At 36.7% G+C, this 21,314-nt stretch overlaps 1 protein-coding gene across 2 annotated transcripts in view; it reads right to left on the reverse strand.

Annotated features, from left to right (window-relative positions):
* Positions 1 to 272: 272 nt before the first annotated feature.
* The window catches only part of PALLD (palladin, cytoskeletal associated protein), a 64,314-nt gene continuing 43,272 nt past the window's right edge, over positions 273 to 21,314 (reverse strand). Inside the window, exons 10-11 of one of the 2 annotated variants that reach the window (XM_015816551.1) lie at positions 15,883 to 16,016; positions 273 to 2,182 (exon numbers count right to left, since the gene is read on the reverse strand). In XM_015816551.1, coding sequence (XP_015672037.1) covers positions 2,010 to 2,182; positions 15,883 to 16,016 — 307 coding nt within the window. In that variant the 3' untranslated portion in view covers positions 273 to 2,009. Of the gene's footprint in view, positions 2,183 to 15,016; positions 16,017 to 21,314 lie in introns of those variants that run through there. The other variant, XM_029284252.1, reaches the window with a different exon arrangement.

Raw genomic sequence — 21,314 nt, forward strand, 5'->3', positions numbered from 1 at the left:
AGACTGATTGTTCAGTAACCATTTGCAGTTATGGTGATGATTAAAAAAATAACTGTGTAACCCAGGGGTCTTCAAACTTGGCCCTTTTATGACTTGTGGACTTCAACTCTCAGAATTCCTCAGCCAGGCATGCTGGCTGAGGAATTCTGGGAGTTGAAGTCCACAAGTCATAAAAGGGCCAAGTTTGAAGACCCCTGGTATAACCTCTCTTCACATTTACTACAGTCTTAAACTACAATATAGAAGTAAATCTCACCAAGTTCCATTAAATAACCCTCCTAGTAGGCTGTTTTATTATTTGAGGTCTCATTAAGAATTATTAGCATTTTAACCAAGAAAATACATTTTTTCTTAAATTTCTGTAATATTTATTGATGTCAAACCCTTATGATACTAGCTCACAATCCAAAATAGTATGCTTGTATAGATTTATAAATACAAATAAAAAGAAGCAAATTACTACTAGTTAAGCTAAAAAATAGCAATTAAGCTAAACAAGTCACATTGACAATTGGGCAAGGATTCAATTGCTTAGATCCAGAGCATTAGGACAGTTATATATGACAACACAAATAAGTCAAATTCCTATTGCTGAATTATTACCATCTGCACAAGCTTCCATAGAAAAGTAATTATCTTTTTGTGATAGAAGTTTTTATTAGCCACTAAAATTCTGAATAGTGTACTTAATAACGAAGGAAAAAGCAATACAGGAATAGCAATTAATGCAAAATAAATGGCATGGCATATTACAAAACTTTTTTTCTATCTTTACAAAAAAGTATGTATTTGAGTAATTGAGTTGAGAAAAAGATTCAGATTTTTAATTATAAAGTACTATAAACGTGCTTCATATAAGAAATACAGTGTTTTCCTTTTGTAGCAGAGTACTGCTGTACCATTGGACTACATTATTTTCAGCAAATCTAACTGAAATAGCCTTCCACACCTTCTGAGTGGAAGTTGAGCTCATTTTGAATCAAAATTGCTTAATATAATCTAAGTGAAATCCATTAACTGGAAAAAATATCTTGGTTTCTGGCTGGTTAACTATTTTCAGTCCTTCACAAAGGCTCAGCCATAGACAGGGTTCCTGTTCAAGAACCAACAACACAAAAATAAACCTCTAGTGTACATGCAAGCAGTGCTTAAACTGTAACAACATTTTCTTGTATTCCCCAACATTTATTTATCTATTCTCTATGGTATGCAAATTATTTAAACTCTTATTGCAAACTCAACCCATTTTCACTTACTCTACACTCCTAATTATTTTCCTTTGTATCACATAGATTCTACTCAATCAAATCTCTGATATTGTTTTAAAAAGCACTGAGGTTTTGCTCACATATCATTTTTTGAGGAAGGTCTGACTTTTGCCTTTTATCTTTTCTCACTGTTATAAAAGTAACATGAATCTAAGCATCACATCCACTGGCAAAAGTCAAAAGCCTTCTGATACAAGGTTACCTTACCTACCCTAATACAATTAAGGCAAAACTAACATATCCTATTTCCTTTGAGAATAGAAAGTCAATTATAGACACAAAAATGTCACTAATTTATCTTCCTTTTTCTATCTTGCTTTACTCATTCAGTATTGCACATCTGAACTATCATTATAATGCACTGTTAATACTTTTTTCAGTGCATTTCTATTCATTACACATTAATAGCACCTACAAACTGCAAAGGCACTCAGCAATAAGTGTGCAGCATATTTATTTTTGCAAATTTTCACTCACTTTAACACTTGTGAATAGGACGATTCAAAACAGTGTTACCCACAATGTAATAAGAAATGGTTATAGTGAAGGTGATTTGTATATGCAGATTGCATTTCTCTCTACAAACTCTTAATTTGTTATACTAAACAAGAAAGATGTGGCTGGGTTCTTTTGCACACAGAAGTGTCTGTCTTGCGCACAGTGACGTAGATTATCATTGATCAATACAATGGCATTCAGTATTTTCAATTTGAACAGAAATGGTGTATCTGTAGCTAATACTTAAAGATCATCACTTTCTACCAAGCCAGATTGCAATGTCAGATGTCCTGGGTTTGCCTCTGGCTGAAATGCAGCTTTGATGTCTAGTCCTTGGTCAGAAAGTGCTGCATACCGACTGGCTGAGGGACGCACTTTCTTTGGCTTAGTGGTTTGGGACTGTTGTTGCCACTGAGCTGGAAGAAAGAGAAAAAGAGAAACAGTTTACCAATGCCTCAAAACACAAAAAATGGAGAAAATTGATGAGCCATTTTATCTCCTTTGAGGGGAAAAGGACCAATCATTCAATTTAATTAAAGAATTATCACAAAATTATCTAAAATAAAATTGCTGAAGATATATTAATATTGCAATTACCAACCAGGAAGTCAAATCACCAAATCCACTGGAGAGGTATGTTAATATAAGAAAGGTAGGGAGAAGTGCTGCCCTTTATAGTTGCTATCATAAATTGTTCTTTGGTCCTCTTTCACAGTGAGATCTGTTCCCTTTTTTGCTTCATATTCACTTGGTTATTTTCTGCTAATTTCTCTTTTCAATATTTTATTAATTTTTTATAGTCACAAATGCTTAATATTTTATCAGCAACATATTGTCTGGGCTTCAATATTTAGTTTACTAATACATGTTAAACTCCTTTCTCTCTATCTCATTTTTCCAGCCATTGATAAAATGTATCTCATGTTCTAAAATATTCTGAGTCTTCTTTCTCTTTCATTTTCAGTGTCAATCTGTCCATTTCTACACAGTCTAAAATTTTCTTAATTATCTCTTCCTCAGCTGGTAATTCTTCATCTTTCCAATGTTGAGCAAATACAATTCCCACTGCAGTTAACACATGTAACATTAAGTATACACATTTCTTCTCATAATTTCCTACAATTATACCTAACAAAAATAATTCTGGCTTAAAATCTATGTATTTTTTAGTCATTTTCTCTAACCATATATGTATGTATTCTTGACCAAATCTTTTGGCTTTAGGACATCCCTGGTTTTTGTCTACATTTCCAACAATTACTAGACATATTTTTAAATATTTTCGCTAACCTCACAGGTGTTAAGTGCCATCTGTAAAACATTTTATATAGGTTTTCTTTGTAAGCCGCCGCCTTTGTTATTTTAGAATTTCTTTCCCAAAGGCTTTGCCAGTTTTCTAACTCTGTTATGCCCAAAGGTTTTTGCCCATATTATCAGTTTTTTTAACTTGTTCCTCTTCCATCTTTAAACTTAACATATATTTATACAGTTTCTTAATCAATTTTTCATCTGATGTCAATAATATCTGATCAAATTCTGTCTGTTCTTTGTAAAATCCAGATGTTTTAATATCTTTTTCATATCTTGTTTGAATTTGCAGATGTGGCCACCATGATAAATCAATGCCCTGTTCTTCCAATTCTTGCCTGGTTTTTAGTTTCCCTACAGTATTCAAAATGTCTTTATAAGTCACAATTTTCTCAGTTACTTAAGTATGAGTGAACAAACGCTTCCATTGTTGAAAGTCATCCAGGTGTTTTCATATAAATTTTCGCTTTTACTTTTTCTCATTCTAGAAGCAGTGCGTTTCTTATATAGTGGTTCTGAAAGTAATCTATGTATTTTATTCTTCCCATACCATAAGAAGGCATGCCATCCGAGTTGTAGGTCATGCCCCTCTAGGTATAGTAATCTTTTATGTGTAAGAGTTATCCATTCTTTTAACCCAGTTAATACAGATGCTTGATAATATAAGGCCCAATCTGGCAGCCCAAATCCTCCATTTTCTTTCGCTTCTTGTAGCATTTTCAATCTAATTCTAGCTTTCTTTCCTTGCCAAATAAATTTCAAAGTCATTGTATTTAATTCATCACAAAATTTCCCCCCCCCCCGTTTTATACGTATTGTTTGAAATAAAAAAAAGTAGTTTTGGTAAAATATTCATCTTCACTGTTGCTATTCTCCTAGCATTGAAAGTTGTAGATTTTTCCATTTTTCCAAGTCTAATTTTGTTTTAGTAATTTTACGTAGTTATCTTCTTTTATTGTTGCACATCTTGCTGTTAAATATATTCCCAAGTATTTGACTTTCTTAACTATTTGAAGGTCTGTTTTTTCTGACAGTTGATTTTTTTGTTTATCTGTAAGGTTTTTAGTTATCACTTTGGTCTTTTCTCTATTTATATTCAGACCCGCCACTTCTCCAAATTCTTCTATCTTTTTCATAAGCTTGAGGCTTGTCTTAAGCGGTTCTTCTAATACAAAGACCAAGTCATCTGCAAATGCTTGTAGTTTATATTTTTCATCTTTTATCTCCAATCCTTTAATTTCTGAGTCTTGCCTAATATTTCTATTCAATACTTCCAGTGTTAATATAAATAATAATGGGGATAATGAATATCCTTGTCTTGTGCCTTTTTTGATATTAAAGTTTTCTGTAAAGTCTCCATTTACGATTACTTTAGCTGTTTGTCTATGATAAATTGTTTTAATTATATTTATAAAGTTTTCTCCAAAATCCATTTCATTTCATTGTTGAATTATAAATTGCCAATTTACATTATCAAAAGCCTTCTGTGCATCTAGGAATATTAGCGCCATCTGCTTCCTTGGATGCATTTCATAATATTCCAAAATATCTAAGATCGTTATTTTTTATTTGTCTCTTAGGTAAAAATCCATTTTGGTCTCTATGTATAAATTCAATCAAGAATTTCTTTAATCTTTCTGCTATTATTGAAGCAAAAATTTTATAGTCCACATTTAATAGAGATATTGGTCTATAATTCTTTATCTGCGTCAAATCTGAATCTTCTTTAGGTATTAATGTTGGCGTCTATCCACATTTTTGGTACTTTAGCCTCTAAGAGTACTTCATTACACAGTTCTTTCATTAGTGAGTTTAATGTATCTTGTAGACATTTATAAAATTCTGCAGGTAGCCCATCTGGACCCAGAGTCTTGTTATTTTTTTGCCTTTTTATCGCCTCTATTACCTCCATCATTGATATTTTTTCATTTAGCATATTTCGTATGTTTTCTGGAATTTTTGGTAACTCAGCTTTTTTATATATTGCTTTATTTTTTCTTGAGAAGTTTCTTGTGTGTCATAAAGTGTCTCATAAAAGTCTAATTATTTTTTTAATTATGTCATTTTGGAACTGTAAATCACCTTTTGAGTCTTGCAGTTTATTTATCATTTTCTTCTCTCTTTCTTTTTTCAATTTGTTTGCTAACCACCTACCCGGTTTGTTAGTGTGTTCAAAGAAATTTTATTTTGCCCTTTTAATTTACTGAGCCATTTTTTCAGCCTCAGCTAAGTTTAATTTATGTTTTATTATTTCCATTTGCTTTTTAAGTGTTTTCTTTTGTGGATCTCTTTATAGTTCTAATTCTAATTTCATAAATTCCTCCTTTAACTTCATTTGTTGTTGCTTTTTTTCTTTGTTCTTTTTTGCCATGTAAGTTATAGCTAGCCCTCTAAAGCAGGGCTTTTTACAGATTGTACCACTTTTAGAATATGGCAATATTCGAGTACCACCAGTAGCCTAGCAAGGTGTCAAAAACTTGATGACCAAAAAACCCCGGGAAAAAGTGATAAAGTACACGTAGTCCTTGACTTACAACAGTTTGCTTAGTGACTGTTCAAAGTTACAACGGCACTGAAAAAAGTGACTTATGACCATTTTTCACACTTATGACCATTGCAGCATCCCCAGGGTCATGTGATTTACATTCGGATGCTTGGCAACCGATTCATATTTATGATGGTCACGTTGTCCCAGGGTCATGTGATCCCCTTTTGCAACCTTCTGACAAGCAAAGTCAGTGGGGAAACCAGCTTCACTTAACGACCATGTTACTAATTTAACAAATGCAGTGATTCACTTAACAACTGTGGCAAGAAAAGTCATAAAATGGGGCAAAACTCATTTAACAGATTTCTCTCCCCTCTTTTATATCCTCTCTTCTCTCCCCCCTTTTATATCCTCTTCTCTGTCCCTGTCCCTGATGAATTGCAAGAGCGGTGTCAGGCAGCAGTGAGATTGGACATCGAGCTTGCTCATTACAAGAAACCGTCCCTTCCAGAAGCTGGGCCAAAACCAGAGCAGACCAGGCGACCACCTCCACGAAGACCCCCAGCCATCATGGCCGTGGAAACCCCCAAGCCACCTGCCGGTCCACCAATCAAATGCTTCAGGTGTGGACAACAAGGGCATCGAGCGGTGAATTGTCCAATCCCATACCCCCAACAGGGAGGTAGATCGGGGCCATCGATAAGGAAGAAACCAGCCCAACAGCCGGCAAAAGAAAAATCAAGCAGGATCACACAAGAACCCGTTACCCAGGTCACGTCACCCACATAGGAGAGCACCAAGGCCCAAGGCGGACCTACCACCGCTCTGCCCTCCTATGACAGCGACAACGAAGGGGAGAACGATCCGATGGTGAGTTGACCTGTTCCACCTTTTTCTCTTGCTGCTAAGCTCGTAGTCCCTAAGACAGGGGTACAAATGGATCTGAAAGTGCTAGTGGACTCAGGATGTTCCCGGTGTGTTATCAGTTTGCCAATTGCCCTCAAGATCGGTATACGAACAAGTTTGCTTTCCAGGCCCATGAGGTTTGAACAGGCAGATGGCTCCTTAATGGGAGGGACTTTAGTCACCCATCTGACAGAACCTATACGCTTAGAAATAGGTGAGCATTAGGAGTTCATCCGTTTTGTGGTGGCCCCAAAGATGGCTGAGGTTGTGATCTTAGGTCTAGCCTGGTTAGAAAGTGGAAGCCTTTTATCTGGTGGGAAAAGGGGATGAGGACTGTGAGATTGCCCATAGGCCCCAAGCCCTCCCTTGATTCTACCGACGTTACTGGAGGGCCTAAGCCATTTACTGAATCAGCAAAGATAGCTGCCATTCCCTGGCTGGGCGAAGCACTCATTCCCAGCGAGTACCGAGGTTTAGCGGAGATGTTTAGTGAAAAAGAGTGCGACATGCTGCTACCCCATCAGCCAAATGACTGCGCCATTGAACTATTACCAGGGGTTAAACTCCCAAGGCCGAGAATGTACGCTATGACCCCCCTCAAAATGGATGAACTACAGCAATATGTGAGCAAAAACCTAGCGAGAGGCTTCATAGAGCCGGCCAAATCCCTGGTGGGGGCTCTGGTGTTATTAAAGAGAAAAAACACGGGTTGCTTCATCTCTGCATGGATTATAAAGGGTAAAATGCTGTGAGTGTAGAAAACAAGTACCCCCTCTCCCTCCTGAAAGACCTACTAACCCATCTTGCAAAGGGGAGCATCTTCACTAAATTGGACCTAAGAGAACCATACTACCGAGTGAGAATAAGAAAAGGAGATGAATGGAAGACTGCTTTTAATTATCCTATGGGTAGCTATCAGTTCAAAGTTATGCCATTTGGACTACAGGGGGCTCCAGCTATCTTCATGCAGCTGATCAACCAGGTGCTACACGATCATTTATACAAGGGGTTTTTGGTGTATCTTGATGACATCCTGATATACAGCAAGAACATGGCTGACCATGTGAAGCTAGTGCGAGAGGTGTTAAGGAAATTATTGAATGCCAAACTATATGTTAAATTGTCGAAGTGCGAATTCCATCAGACCCGGCTGGATTATTTAGGCTACAGAATTTCCAGTGAGGGCACTGAAATGGATCCTGGAAAAGTAAAAGCCGTAATCAAGAGGCAACCCCCAAAGACTCTCAAACAGCTTCAAAGCTTTCTGGGGTTTGCCAACTTTTACCGACAATTCATCCCCTCATTTGCCGAAATTGCTTTACCTCTCACGGATTTGTTAAAAACCGGCAAAGATGGGGGAAAGCCGCGACCGGGCCAGCCACTAACATGGACTATGAATTGTCAAACTGCTTTTGAGAATCTGAAAAGGCTATTTGTAGTTGAACCGATCCTAAAGCACCCATGCCCAGGGAAGCCCTTTGTAATTCAAGCCGATGCCAGCAATGTGGCTGTCAGAGCTGTACTATTGCAAAAGAACCATGAGGGAGTCCTACAACCCTGTGCCTACACCTCAAAGAATTTCACCGACTGTGAGAGAAGGTGGGCAGTGTGGGAGAAGGAAGCCTTCGCAATTTGTTGGGCTCTGTTAAACTGGCGGCACTACCTAGAGGGGAGCAAGGTGCCTTTCAAAGTATGGACTGATCACAAAAACCTAAGAGGCACTGAAAACTCCTCGCAAACTTTCCCCGAAGCAAGTATGGTGGGCACAGTATTTTAACCAGTTTAATTTCATCCTGAAGTATATACCGGGAGGGAGAAACTTTTTAGCTGACGCTCTATCCAGATTGCCTCAATACAAGAATCAGCGTGAAGAGATTAATGAATCAATCATACCTACACCGCAAGTTGTGTCTCAACTAACGCCGCAAAGAGCCCCATCTTCGAAGGTCCCAAACCCTGACGATCCTGAGACAAGAAAACTAAAACAGGAACTCCTCAACGATCGATGGTTCAAGGACAACCAAGCCACCCTGATGTGCAGGGACGGATTAGCCTACAAAGGGAGAAATTTGTATTTGCCCGAAACCCTCCGCCTCAATGCTCTCCAGCACAATCACGATGTGAAACAAGCTGGACACTTTGGCTATTTAAAAACACTGCATTTTCCAAATCATCTTTCAAATAAAAAAAAGCTTTAGGTAATTTAGAATAATTAGGAGAATTTTTGAAAGATCCCTTCTTATCTTTACTTGAATCCAAAACACCATTCCAATCCCCCATCATAACAGATTTATAATCCAATTGAGTTAGTTTATGATGTAACAACTTATAAAAAATTTTTTTGTTTATTAGGGGCATACAATCCAATAATAAGAACTTTTTTGCCTTGTAGCACTAGTTCAATAATAACATATCTTCCTTGTATATCAGATTCCATTAATCTAGCTGATAAATCTCTTCTTACATAAATAAACACTATAAGTTGTTACATCATAAACTAACTCAATTGGATTATAAATCTGTTATTATGATGGGGGATTGGAATGGTGTTTTGGATTCAAGTAAAGATAAGAAGGGATCTTTCAAAAATTCTCCTAATTATTTTAAATTACCTAAAGCTTTTTTTGATTTGAAAGATGATTTGGAATTTAGAGATATTTGGCGAGAACGGAATATGGAAGATAGAGACTTTACTTTTTTTTCAGATAGGCATCAATCATTCTCCAGAATTGATTTTTTTAATTACCACTGATTTTCTCTCCAGGGTCAAGAATGTTAAGATTTTTCCTAGAATATTGTCGGATCATAGCCCTGTTTGGTTGGAGTTATTTGCGGAAGATGGGAACAGAAGATCTTGGAGATTGAACGAAAATTTATTCAGATATGAGGTGCTTTCGCAGAAATGTAGAGAATATTTGAAAGAATTTTTTGCTTTGAATATGCATAAAGGCACTTCGATGGCAATGGTTTGGGATGCTAGTAAAGCTTATATGAGAGGGGTTTTGATTTATATGAATAATGGATATAGGCGCAAGCAGATGCAAAAACGTAAAGAGCTGGAAGAAGAGATTAAATTGAAGGAGAAGGCTCTTATTGTGAACCCATCAGATAATAGATTAAAGGTTTCTATAAATATGTTGAAAGAGTAATTTCATATGTCAATGGCTGATCAGATTGCAACTAATTTGCGTTATGCGAAACATAATACGTTTTGTAATGCAAACAAGCCTGGTAGGTGGCTGGCTTATCAATTACGGAAGAAACAGAAATCATGTATTATAGAAAAAATAGAATATAAAGGTAAAGAGGTATATCAACAAAAGTTGATTAAAAAGAGTTTTTTAGAATTGTATACAAAATTATATGCCAGTGAAAATATACAAGCTTTAGATATAGATAAGTACCTACAGGCAGCACACTTTCCTAGACTTTCAAATGAACAGTGAAAGGAGATGAATCGTTTAATTACTTCGGAGGAAATTATTTTGGCAATTAAACAGTTAAAAGTGGGTAAGGCTCCTGGTATAGATGGATTATCAGCAATTTATTATAAAATATTATCTGTAGAGATGATAGAACCATTAAAGGAACTTTTTAATAGTATCCAGATTGGAGGAGAAGTGCCTCCGTCTTGGAGAAGGGCTTTTATATCGCTGATTCCAAAGGAGGACCAAGACCTTACCCAGCCTAAGAATTATAGACCTATATCGCTTTTGAATACAGATTATAAGATTTTTTCAAAAATATTGGCAAATAAATTAATGCAAGTTTTGAAGCAAATGATTCATAGTGATCAGTCTGGATTTATAATTGGAAGATATATGAAATATAATGTAAGACAAATTGTTAATTTAATTGAGTATTTGGATAAGAACAACCAAGTCCCTGCGGCATTGATATTTTTGGATGCTGAAAAAGCTTTTGATCAGTTGAATTGTCAATTTTTATTGAAAGTTGTTGATAAAATGAATTTCGGGGATAAATTTTTATATTCTCTTAGAATCGGCACAAATCATAATTAATGGGGGATTAACAGAGGCATTTAAAATTGAAAAAGGTACAAGACAGGGATGTCCACTATCGCCATTGTTTGTTTTAACATTGGAGATTTTACTGATTAAAATTCGTGAATCAACTATAATAAAGGGAATAAAAATAAAACAGAATGACTATAGGTTGAGAGCTTTCGCGGATGACTTGGTTATGACATTATCTCAACCGATTCAATCGGTTATAGACTTGATGGAAGTTATAACTCAGTATGGGAAAGTTTCTGGTTTTAAGGTAAATAATAATGACTAAAATATTATCTAAAAATATGATCAAGGAAAAGGAAATGTTAGTTAAATTGACAGGTTTTGAAATAGTGAAAAAGGTTAAATATCTGGGAGTATATATTACAGCTTCTAATGTAAAATTGTATAAAAATAATTATGAGATATTATGGTTAAAAGTACAAAAGGACTTAAACAATTGGAAAAAATTACAACTATCTTTCTTGGGGAAAATTGCGGCTGTTAAAATGAATGTTCTACCAAAGTTTCTCTTCTTGTTTCAAATGATACCTATTTTGAAAAAAGATGCCAACTTGGATGAATGGCAGAAGGGTATTAATAAATTTATCTGGGCGGGGAAAAAACCAAGGATTAAATTTAAGATCTTACAAGACGCACAGGAAAAAGGAGGACTTAAAGCGCCTAATTTGAAATTATACTATGATGCGGTGGTTTTAACACTGGTTAGTGATTGGCTTAATTTAACAAATAAGAGTATACTTCATCTTGAGGGATGGGACTTATTATATGGGTGGCATTCATACCTAATTTATAATAAAAAAGTTGACAAGGTTTTTAAATCTCATATTTTAAGAAATGCCTTATTGCGTGTCTGGAAAAAATATTATCATAAGTTAAATTACAAAATACCAATTTGGGGGATTCCTGGACACGCGATAGAGGGGGTATCTATGGGTGTGAATTTGGATAAGATTTCTTATAATGAATTACTTAAATTGGTAGGGAATGATTGGCAATTAAAATCGTTAGCTGAGTTAAAGCAAGAAAATATTGTACAGTCTTGGTTTCAATATACTCAATTGTTGGTTAGGTGGAAGTTAGATCAAAAGGTTGGTATTACATTAATGGAGGAGAATTTGGTAAAACAGATTAAAGATCAAAATCGAGCGCATATAAAGAGAATTTATAATGCTTTAATAGAATTGGATTGGGAAATTGAATTAGTTAAAGATTGTATGGTAAAGTGGACTCAAAATATTCAAGAACCGATTCCATTGGATATATGGGAGGTAATTTGGGTTAGGAATGTAAAATTTACTCAGGCCCAAAATTTAAGAGACATTTTTTACAAAATGTTTTTTAGATGGCATCTGGATCCTAAAAAGTTGTCTTGTATGTATTCTAATTTACAGCCCAAATGTTGGAGATGTGGTAGTTTGGATGCTACTTATTTCCATATCTGGTGGACTTGTAGAAATATAAAAGCTTTTTGGATTAAGATTTGGTGGAACATTCAAAAGATTTTTAAGAGAAAGATAAAGTTTACTCCACAATTATTTTTATTGGGTGTTATTACAGATTGTGATACTAAAGAAACTAATTTGATGTTGAATTTGANATTGGAAGAAGGATTGCTTGCCTACTATAGAAGAATGGATGCTTAAAGTGTCAAATTTAGCAGAAATGGCTGAGATCTCTGCTTATTTGAAGGATCATTCACAAGAAAGATACATTTCGGTTTGGAGAAGATGGATAGATTATATTCAGAATAAATATGGGACTAAAAAGTTCCATTTAGCTTATGAGTAAATTTTAGATTATTATTATTATTAATAGTTTATTATAGTGGAATCTTTATTAGTTTCAATTATATGATATTATTATTATTTTAGTATTAGTATTGTTTAACAATTTGTATATTGCACTGTTTAATAATTAGGATATTAATTTGTTTATGTTTTTATTATTATGTTTACTTTTAATTTGTTTATATTTATGCTAAAGGGAGTTAAAGCGCATTATGGATTTGGTTATTTATATAGTTGGTTAATGTTAGTTAGATTATGATTATTACATTTGTAGCCCTGTATTCAGCTCTGGGAAGTGGGGGAGGGAGAGGGTGGGGTTTAGGGTGGGTTGGTTTTGGGGTTTATATTGTAACTGTTATAAAACTTTTCAATTAAAAAAAAAACAAAAAAACAACAACACTGCATTTGGTTCATCGGCAATTTTGGTGGCCAGGTTTGAAACGGGACGTAGAGAACTGTGTTAAAAGCTGTGCGGTATGTGCCACCATGAAGAGGATTCCGGGAAAGCCTCCTGGGTTATTGCAACTGGTCGCAGACCCTTCCCAGCCTTGGGAAGAAATTGCTATGGATTTTATAGTTAAGTCATCTGAGAGTAGAGGAAATACATTGATTTGGACAGTGATTGATCTTTTTTCGAAGCAGGCTCACTTCATTGCCTGCAAAGGACTCCCGTCAGCCCAGAGACTAGCTAAGATGTTTCTTAAGCACATTTACAGGCTGCACGGTGTGCCAAAGCAAATAATCTCTGACGGGGTGTGTGTGTGCAATTTACGGCCAAATTCTGGAGGGCTTTTCTCAAGCTAATTGGCTCATTGCAGGGACTATCATCGGCTTTTCACCCGTCTATGAATGGGGCAGCTGAAAAAGCAAACTCAATGGTGGAGCAGTACCTCAGATGCTAAGTGGATTATCAGCAAACGAACTGGACTGACCTCCTCCCTTTCGCAGAGGTGGCTTACAATAACACTATTCACAGCAGCACTGGTTTTACACCTTTCAAGATTGCCACAGGAAAAGAATTCAACCCAATACCCGAGTATCCTCAGGGACCCTCTGCTTCCCAAACTCTTGACCAGTGGGTGAAGGGGTGGGGAGAGGTTTGGGACAAAACGAAATTCGCTCTGAAAAGGGCTTCTGAAACCTATTAAAACAAGTGGATAAAAAGAGGGCTCCCCAAAGGTCGTTTCAGGTTGGGGAAAAGGTTTACTTATCCACAAAATATTTACGACTCAAATTGCCTAGTAAGAAATTGGGACCAAAATACCTCGCTCCCTTCTCCATCATAAGGATCATAAATCCAGTTATGGTGGAGTTAAAGCTTCCCACACTCTTAGGGAAAGTCTACCCTGTGTTCCATTGTAGCCTATTAAAACCTTTTCGGGGATCTACTCTACGACCCTCCCTAAGGAGGCACCTGGCCTGCTGGTGGGTAGCCAGACAGACACATTATGAAGTGAAGCATATTCTTTATTCTAGACTTTACAAGGGAAAGTTGCAATATTTAGTACAGTGGAAAGGATATTCATTATCGGAGGCCACCTGGGTAAAATCTAATGATGTGAAAGCCAACAGGCTCATTCGTAAATTCTATGATAAACACTCTAGTAAACCAAGAGGCAACCCCTAACCTATGGTTTTGTTTGAATTGCAGGATTTATCCTTTTTGTAAAGGCGGACCGGATGTCAACACTATAACAATGGGTGTTCCTGCTCTGACAACTGATGGGAATCGCAGCAATTTTTTACTGTGCTTTTAACATGCTTTTTCTTCTGTTTAGAGATCAGGTGTTGAAGGGGGGATGGAGTGAATGCTTGAGTTCAGCTAGCCATAATAATGATGCAGCTGCGTGGGAACTCAAGGACAAACCAGTAATGTTTTGGTGGGCTGGGGAGAGAGCCTGTGCTCTGGGCTAATTGGAGAATGTGAATTATGACTGCTTAATGGGGGTGGGACTTGCAACTTGTTATTTTGTATCTGGGGAAGGGAATCTAGTTTTGGGTTCAACTATGTAGTGCCAATACTTTGTTTCCTGAATAAAATGTTTTTTAAGGAAGAATTCTTCCCTTGAAGTTCTTTAATGGGTTTCATCTATCGGAACCATGACACTCTTTGTATAATCGTGCTTATACACGATATCAGGAGATATCCATATCATATCAATTCTGGACCAAGATTTATGCCTGTTTGAGTAAAATGTATATTGTGGTTTTTGGGGGGTTCTTTTCTCTCCATATATCCTTAAACAGATTTCTTCTGCCATTTTAAAGAAAGTTTTAGGTAGTATGTTTCTTCCTTTTTTCCCTATTTTACTGCTTCTGTAATCCAGCTTCCCGTCTAACAATTGCATTAAAGTCTCCCATTAAGCAAATATTTTGATATTCCAATTCCACTATTTTTTAATGTAATTTTTGATAAAATTCTTCTTGTTTATTATTAGGTACATATATAGCTACCATCAGTATCTGTTTTTGATTTATCATTATTTCCACCATTAATATTCTTCCATCTTCACCTGCATAGATTTATTTGGGATTCATTATTTCTTTAATACATAAAGCTATTCTTTTTTTTTTGTGCTAATGTGGAGTTTCCCAATTTTCGGTTGTTCCAACAGTTTATAGTGTTGTCTCTTAATATGTGTTTCTTGGAGACAAATTATATCCATCTTTAATTTTTGTAGTGTAAAATTTTTTCTTTCTTTTGGCAGGAGAGTTCAATCCATTTATATTCATTGAGAAAATCCCATTTTCCTTCTCCATCTCCTTCAATTATATTTAGGTTTTATTCTTCTAGTTGTTCTTATTTGTCTCTGTTCTCTTGCTTTTGCCCCTAATTTCTAAAGATAATGGATGTAAGAAACAATATAAACTCATGAAAGTATATAGAACTGACTTCTTAGCATAGTAGCTTTATCGAAATTTATTCCTAGCTGGCAGAGTATTTAAAATAAGCTATCACACTGTACACACACACACACAAACACACACACAGAAAAGTTAAGAACAAGTATTCCTTTTACCCAGCAGTCTCCTATGCCATTGATTTCTATACAAATGCTAAAAGACTATCTTTCAGTGCATCTTCTAAATAACATGAAAAGAAGGGGAAAGTGATCTTAACAAATTCAGGTAAGAATAAGAACATACAATTAAAACTTTTAAGATTACAATAATGATAAAGGATTATTTCACCTAAAACATGACTTATTCTATACCAGCCTTTTCTAAAACATTTTTATAGACATGGTATGGACTCTTCAAGTCTACATTTAGAATACCCTTTCAATACATGCACCAGAACACAAGGAAAGCTGTTTTCAGGAGGCTTGAGCCATGTATGGCTGGTTATTACAGAAGAATTGGTATAAATTCTACTCTCATTCCTGAATGTAGGGAAAATATAAACAGTAAAGATAATGTACCAGATATATCCTAATTCTACTTCCCCATAGATTGGAATGTATTCCAATTCTATGGCAAAACAAGTAGTACAGAATGTAAAGCACATATCTAATATTGTTATTTTAGAAGGAATATATAGGTTTGGGACAATTCTTCCAAATACTGTCAACATCCATATAGCATCTTACTATAGACATCCAGCCTTGCTGTGCAGGAAACAATCCCAGCTTCATTCTTTGCTGATACAGTGTACCAACCAGCATCTTCTTTTGTAGCTCCCTGAATAAGCAGGCAGATGTATCCATGATTATCTTGATGCATGCTTAAAAGAATAAAGAGATACATGAAAACATGTAACTAAATAACTGGCATAAATGTAGAGATTATTTTAAATAACTGTTTGAAGTTACAACAGACTCTGAAAATGGGACTTATGACCCAGTTTCAAAGTTCCAACATCTGTCCCCTGGTCATGTGACCGCATTTTGGGCATTCAGCAACAGGCCACATTTACAGCCATTTGCAGATATCTGCAGTCATGAGATTGTGATTTATTATGCTTTTTGTTTACTTACTTTTGTCTACTTCCAGGAAAACCCACCTTACAGCAAACAATGGGTTCACTTCTCAACCACCACATTCACTTTATGACTAACATATTTGCTTAACAATTGTTACAAAAAAGTTCATAAACCTGGTTTTAGTCATATGATGACCCATTAGTTTGTATGTTGAGGACTACCTGTTCAATATATGAAGAAACAAAATGTTTCTCTCAACTGATGTTTTCCTAGCTTCCTTTGAAATTAATAGACATTAACTAAATTATGACTGGTTTCATGTTTTTTTAATTATATATTTTAAAATCGATCACGTTAAATGTCATAATAACATTGATTTTATTAAACTTTTAACTACAGAATCACAATAGTGTATTTCAGATGCATGCATGTTTCCAGTCTGTTATTAGCCAAGTAATAAAGTATAAAATAACTCAAAATTTAAAATCTTCCCTATTAAAGTTACCCCACCTCAGTTCCCAGCAACTATAGTGGACTTAAACAGATCTCCAAGAATTTGGCTAAACATTGTAACTATGTAATATTGGACTACTTTATAAGTATCTTACTCAGAAAGAGTAAAATAATGAATGATTTATTTCAATTTAGTGTATCTTTAATATTAGACATGACAATTTCTCTATAAAATGAGCAGTGCAGCATAGACTATATAGATACATTATTAATTTTTTTCTCTGCCATAAGGAAAAATGTGCTTACATGGAATGTTTAAATCTACCTGCTAAACTTGGCAATTGCAATAACATTTTAAGTATGAGCACATACAGTGAGGGAAAAAATTATTTGATCCTATGCTGATTTTGTACATTTGCCCACTGACAAAGAAATGATCAGTCTATAATTTTAATGGTAGGTTTATTTTAACAGTGAGAGACAGAATAACAAAAAAAAAAAATATCCAGAAAAACGCATTTAAAAAATTACAAATTGATTTGCATTTTAACGAGTGAAATAAGTATTTGACCCCTTCGCAAAACATGACTCAGTACTTGGTGGCAAAACCCTTGTTGGCAATCACAGAGGTCAGACATTTCCTGTAGTTGGCCACCAGGTTTGCAGAGATCTCAGGAGGGATTTTGTCCCACTCCTCTTTGCAGTCATTGTGGTTTCGAGACTGATGTTTGGCAGCTCGAACCTTCAGCTCCTTCCACAGATATTCTATGGCTAGGGCACTCCAGGACCTTAATGTGCTTCTTCTTGAGCCACTCCTTTGTTGCCTCGGCCGTGTATTTTGGGTCATTGCCATGCTGGAATAACCATCCATGACCCATTTTCAAAGCCCTGGCTGAGAGAAGGAGGTTCTCACCCAAGACTTGATGGTACATGGCCCCATCCATCGTCCCTTTGATGCAGTGAAGTTGTTCTGTCCCCTTAGCAGAAAAACATTCCTAAAGCATAATGTTTCCACTTCCATGTTTGACAGTGGGGATGGTGTTCTTGGGATCATAGGCAGCATTCTTCTTCTTCCAAACATGGCAAATTGAATTGATGCCAAAGAGCTCAATTTTAGTTTCATCTGACCACAACACTTTCACCCAGTTCTCCTCTGAATCATTCAGATGTTCATTGGCAAACTTCAGAAGGGCCTGTACATGTGCTTTTTTGAGCAGGGGGGCCTTGCGGGCACTGTAGGATTTCAGTCCTTCACGGCATAGTGTATTATCAATTGTTTTCTTGGTGACTGTGGTCCCAGCTGCCTTGAGATCACTGACAAGTTCCTCCTGTGTAGTTCTGGACTGATTGCTCACCATTTTCATGATCATTGAAACTCCACGGGGTGAGATCTTGCATGGAGCCCCAGACCGAGGGAGACTGACAGTTATTTTGTGTTTCTTCCATTTGCAAATAATTGCACCAACTGTTGTCACCTTCTCACCAATCTACTTGGCGATAGTCTTGTAGCCCATTCCAGCCTTGTGTAGGTCTACAATTTTGTCCCTGACATCCTTGGATAGCTCTTTGGTCTTGGCCATGGCCAGAGTTTGGAATCTGATTGATTGATTGCTTCTGTGGACAGGTGTCTTTTATACAGGTAACAAGTTGTGATTAGGAGCACTCCCTTTAAGAGAATGCTCCTAATCTCAATTCATTACCTGTACAAAAGACACCTAGGAGCCAGAAATCTTTCTGATTGATAGGGGATCAAATTCTTATTTTACTCATTAAAATACAAATCAATTTATAACTTTTTTGAAATGTGTTTTTCTGGATTTTTTTTGTTGTTATTCTGTCTCTCACTGTTAAAATAAACCTACCATTAAAATTATAGACTGATCATGTCTTTGTCAGTGGGCAAACATACAAAACCAGCAGGGGATCAAATAATATTTTCCCTCAGTGTAAAAAGCTCACAATCATTTGGTATGATGGTATATGACAAATAAACAGCTTTTCTTTAACACACAGTCAGGTGAAGTATTTTAAAACTCAAATTCTTAAATGGAAAAAACAAAACTTAATCCCCATGGAGATGAAATGAAACCATAAGAGAAAGAATTGGCATAAAACCAATCCTAATCCACATACAAAAACAGCAAAATGGTTTGCTCACCTGGAGAGGATGACATGGGATTTCATATCATAGAAAGCATATAGAAAAAGAGGAGAAACTGAAAGAACACGAGGTAGACCCAGAAGAAGATGGAGAGAAACATCAAAGACATACTACAACATAAATTAACAATAGTTGAGGCTGCCCGAAAAGTAACAGCCAGAACTTTGTATCTCCCTTGACACCCAAAGTAGTTGTTGTTCTGGTGGTGGTGGTGTTTGTGGTGGTGGTGGTGGTGGTGTTTGTGGTGGTGGTGGAGGAGGAGGAGGAGGAGGAGGAGGAGAAGGAGAAGGAGAAGGAGAAGGAGGAGGTGGTTCTTAACTGGAAAGTGACTTTAAGCTTATATCTGGGATTACAGAAATCACAGACTGAATAAATTCCTATGCGACATAATTATTAAGGCTATAATGAAGTAGCATATTAAGTTGTATCGCTACCCTGGCTTCAAATTTAATTTCCCTCTCACATTTTTAGATTGCAATCAAAAGCCTCAAAACATTTTAGCTCCATGCATTTCAACACTTTCAATTTGTTTATTTCAGAAGCATCACAATTAAAATAAGGCATACTATACGACATAGGATTTCAAAAATAAAATACAAGATTAAAATATGTACAAGTTAAACAGATTTTGCCCAGAAACTAGCAACATTGTGTTGTGTTGTACTGCCATGAGATCCTCAAGTATGCACTGAACAGGACACAAAGGATAGCATACATGTGTTATTGTCTGCATGTTACCACAATTGCAAAGGGCAGAGTCCCTGGATAATCCCATTTGTTCAGTTTCCCTGAATCTAGTTGTGCCTATGTGCAATCTATTCAACAATTTCCATACTTTCCAGCTTTCACCAGACTTAGCTCCTCCATTGGTTCCATCCAGTGTTGCTTTTTGTAACTTTTCATAGGTCCTCTCTGCTTTTAAATTTTTCAAAGTCTTCTGTCGACTTAAGGAAGGTTTTCCTAAATTTTAATCTCTGATGAACTGGTTGTAGGCATAGAAAGGGTATTGTCTAGATATAGATGATTTAAGCCTCCCTCTGTATGCTGCTGTCCTGACAGTTAGAACAATTAACCAGTGGAACAACCTGCCTCCAGAAGTGGTGAATGCTCCAACACTGGAAGTTTTAAAGAAGAGACTGGACAGCCATTTGTCTGAAATGGTATAGGGTTTCCTGCCTGAGCAGGGGGTTGGACTAGATGACCTCCAAGGTCCCTTCCAACTTTATTTATTATTATTATTACTATTACTATTACTATTATTATTATTGCCAGCTAGGTGGTAGATCTTATCTAGAGGGGTAGTTTTAAGGCATCCGATAATAATTCTGCTAGCTTCATTCAGAGCAACATCTATTTTCCCGACATGTGCTGATTTATACCAGACTGGGCAGGCAAAAAGCTAAAGCTGTTGTTATAAAGATCCTTGGTTTGGCACCCCAGTTAGAGCTCATGTTATTTATATTTATTTATAGAGGATATTTTTTCATCCACTGACCTTCAGTTTAGTGTTGGTGCAGTGCTGCTTATATGTTAGGGCCCTACCCAAAGTGACCCTTAAATATTTATAGATGTAGCAATACTGCAATAACGTCCTTGTCAGGACCCACTTTAATACCTCATCCCAAGAAAGCAGAACTCATGGAAGCAAGCTCTTCCAGAAGGAACTTTTATTAGGAGGCATACTAGACAGGATCTGAGGTTTTCCCCTTCAGATCAATAATTTGAAGTGTCCCCAAGCAAACCCCACCCCATAGTTCATCCAGACGGTTCAAACTGGCCAATCTCCAGGTGTTAAGTCCATTGTGGGAAAGGGGAGATAACATCAGGCCGGCTCTGGCTATACCTGTGATGGCTAGGCGATTCTTTGCACCTTCTCTTGAGAGTGGAGAGATAAGCTGGTTAGCGGAGGTTGCATTCCTTTCTTCCTCCCCCCTTTTCTAGTTCAGGACTTTTCAACCTTTTCACCCATTGTACCACTTTTAGGATATGGCAATATCCAAGTACCACCAGTTGCCCAGCAAAGTGTCAAAAACTTGATGACCCCCCCAAAAAGGAAAAAAAAGTGATAAAGAAAAGGTAGTCCTCAACTTACAACACTTAATGACTGTTCGAAGTTACAATGGCACTGAAAAAGTGCCCCCCAAGCCACAGCTGAGCAAGACACCTGCCTGCCCACCTGGCGGCGCTCTTCCTCCTGTCCGAGGTTTTCATTGTTGTGAGCATTTCTGTTGGGGGTTGGCAACGGAGGTGGGGTGGGGGGTGTTTGGTTTTGGGTGGTTGCAGCAGGTTTTGGTCACTTCATATGACCCTGGGACACTGTGACCGTCATAAATATGAATCAGTTGCCAAGCATCTGAATGTAAATCACAAGACCCTGGAGATGCTGCAACATTCCAGCTGATTGGTGCTTCTTCTGGGCTCAGCAGAAGCGCCAGGATCAACGCCAGGCTCCAGCTGGAGACTGGTGCTGATCCTGGTGCTTCCA

The sequence above is a fragment of the Protobothrops mucrosquamatus genome, unplaced genomic scaffold, assembly GCF_001527695.2.
Source record: "Protobothrops mucrosquamatus isolate PMUCROS unplaced genomic scaffold, P.Mucros_1.0 scaffold464, whole genome shotgun sequence".
Taxonomy (NCBI): Eukaryota; Metazoa; Chordata; class Lepidosauria; order Squamata; family Viperidae; genus Protobothrops; species Protobothrops mucrosquamatus.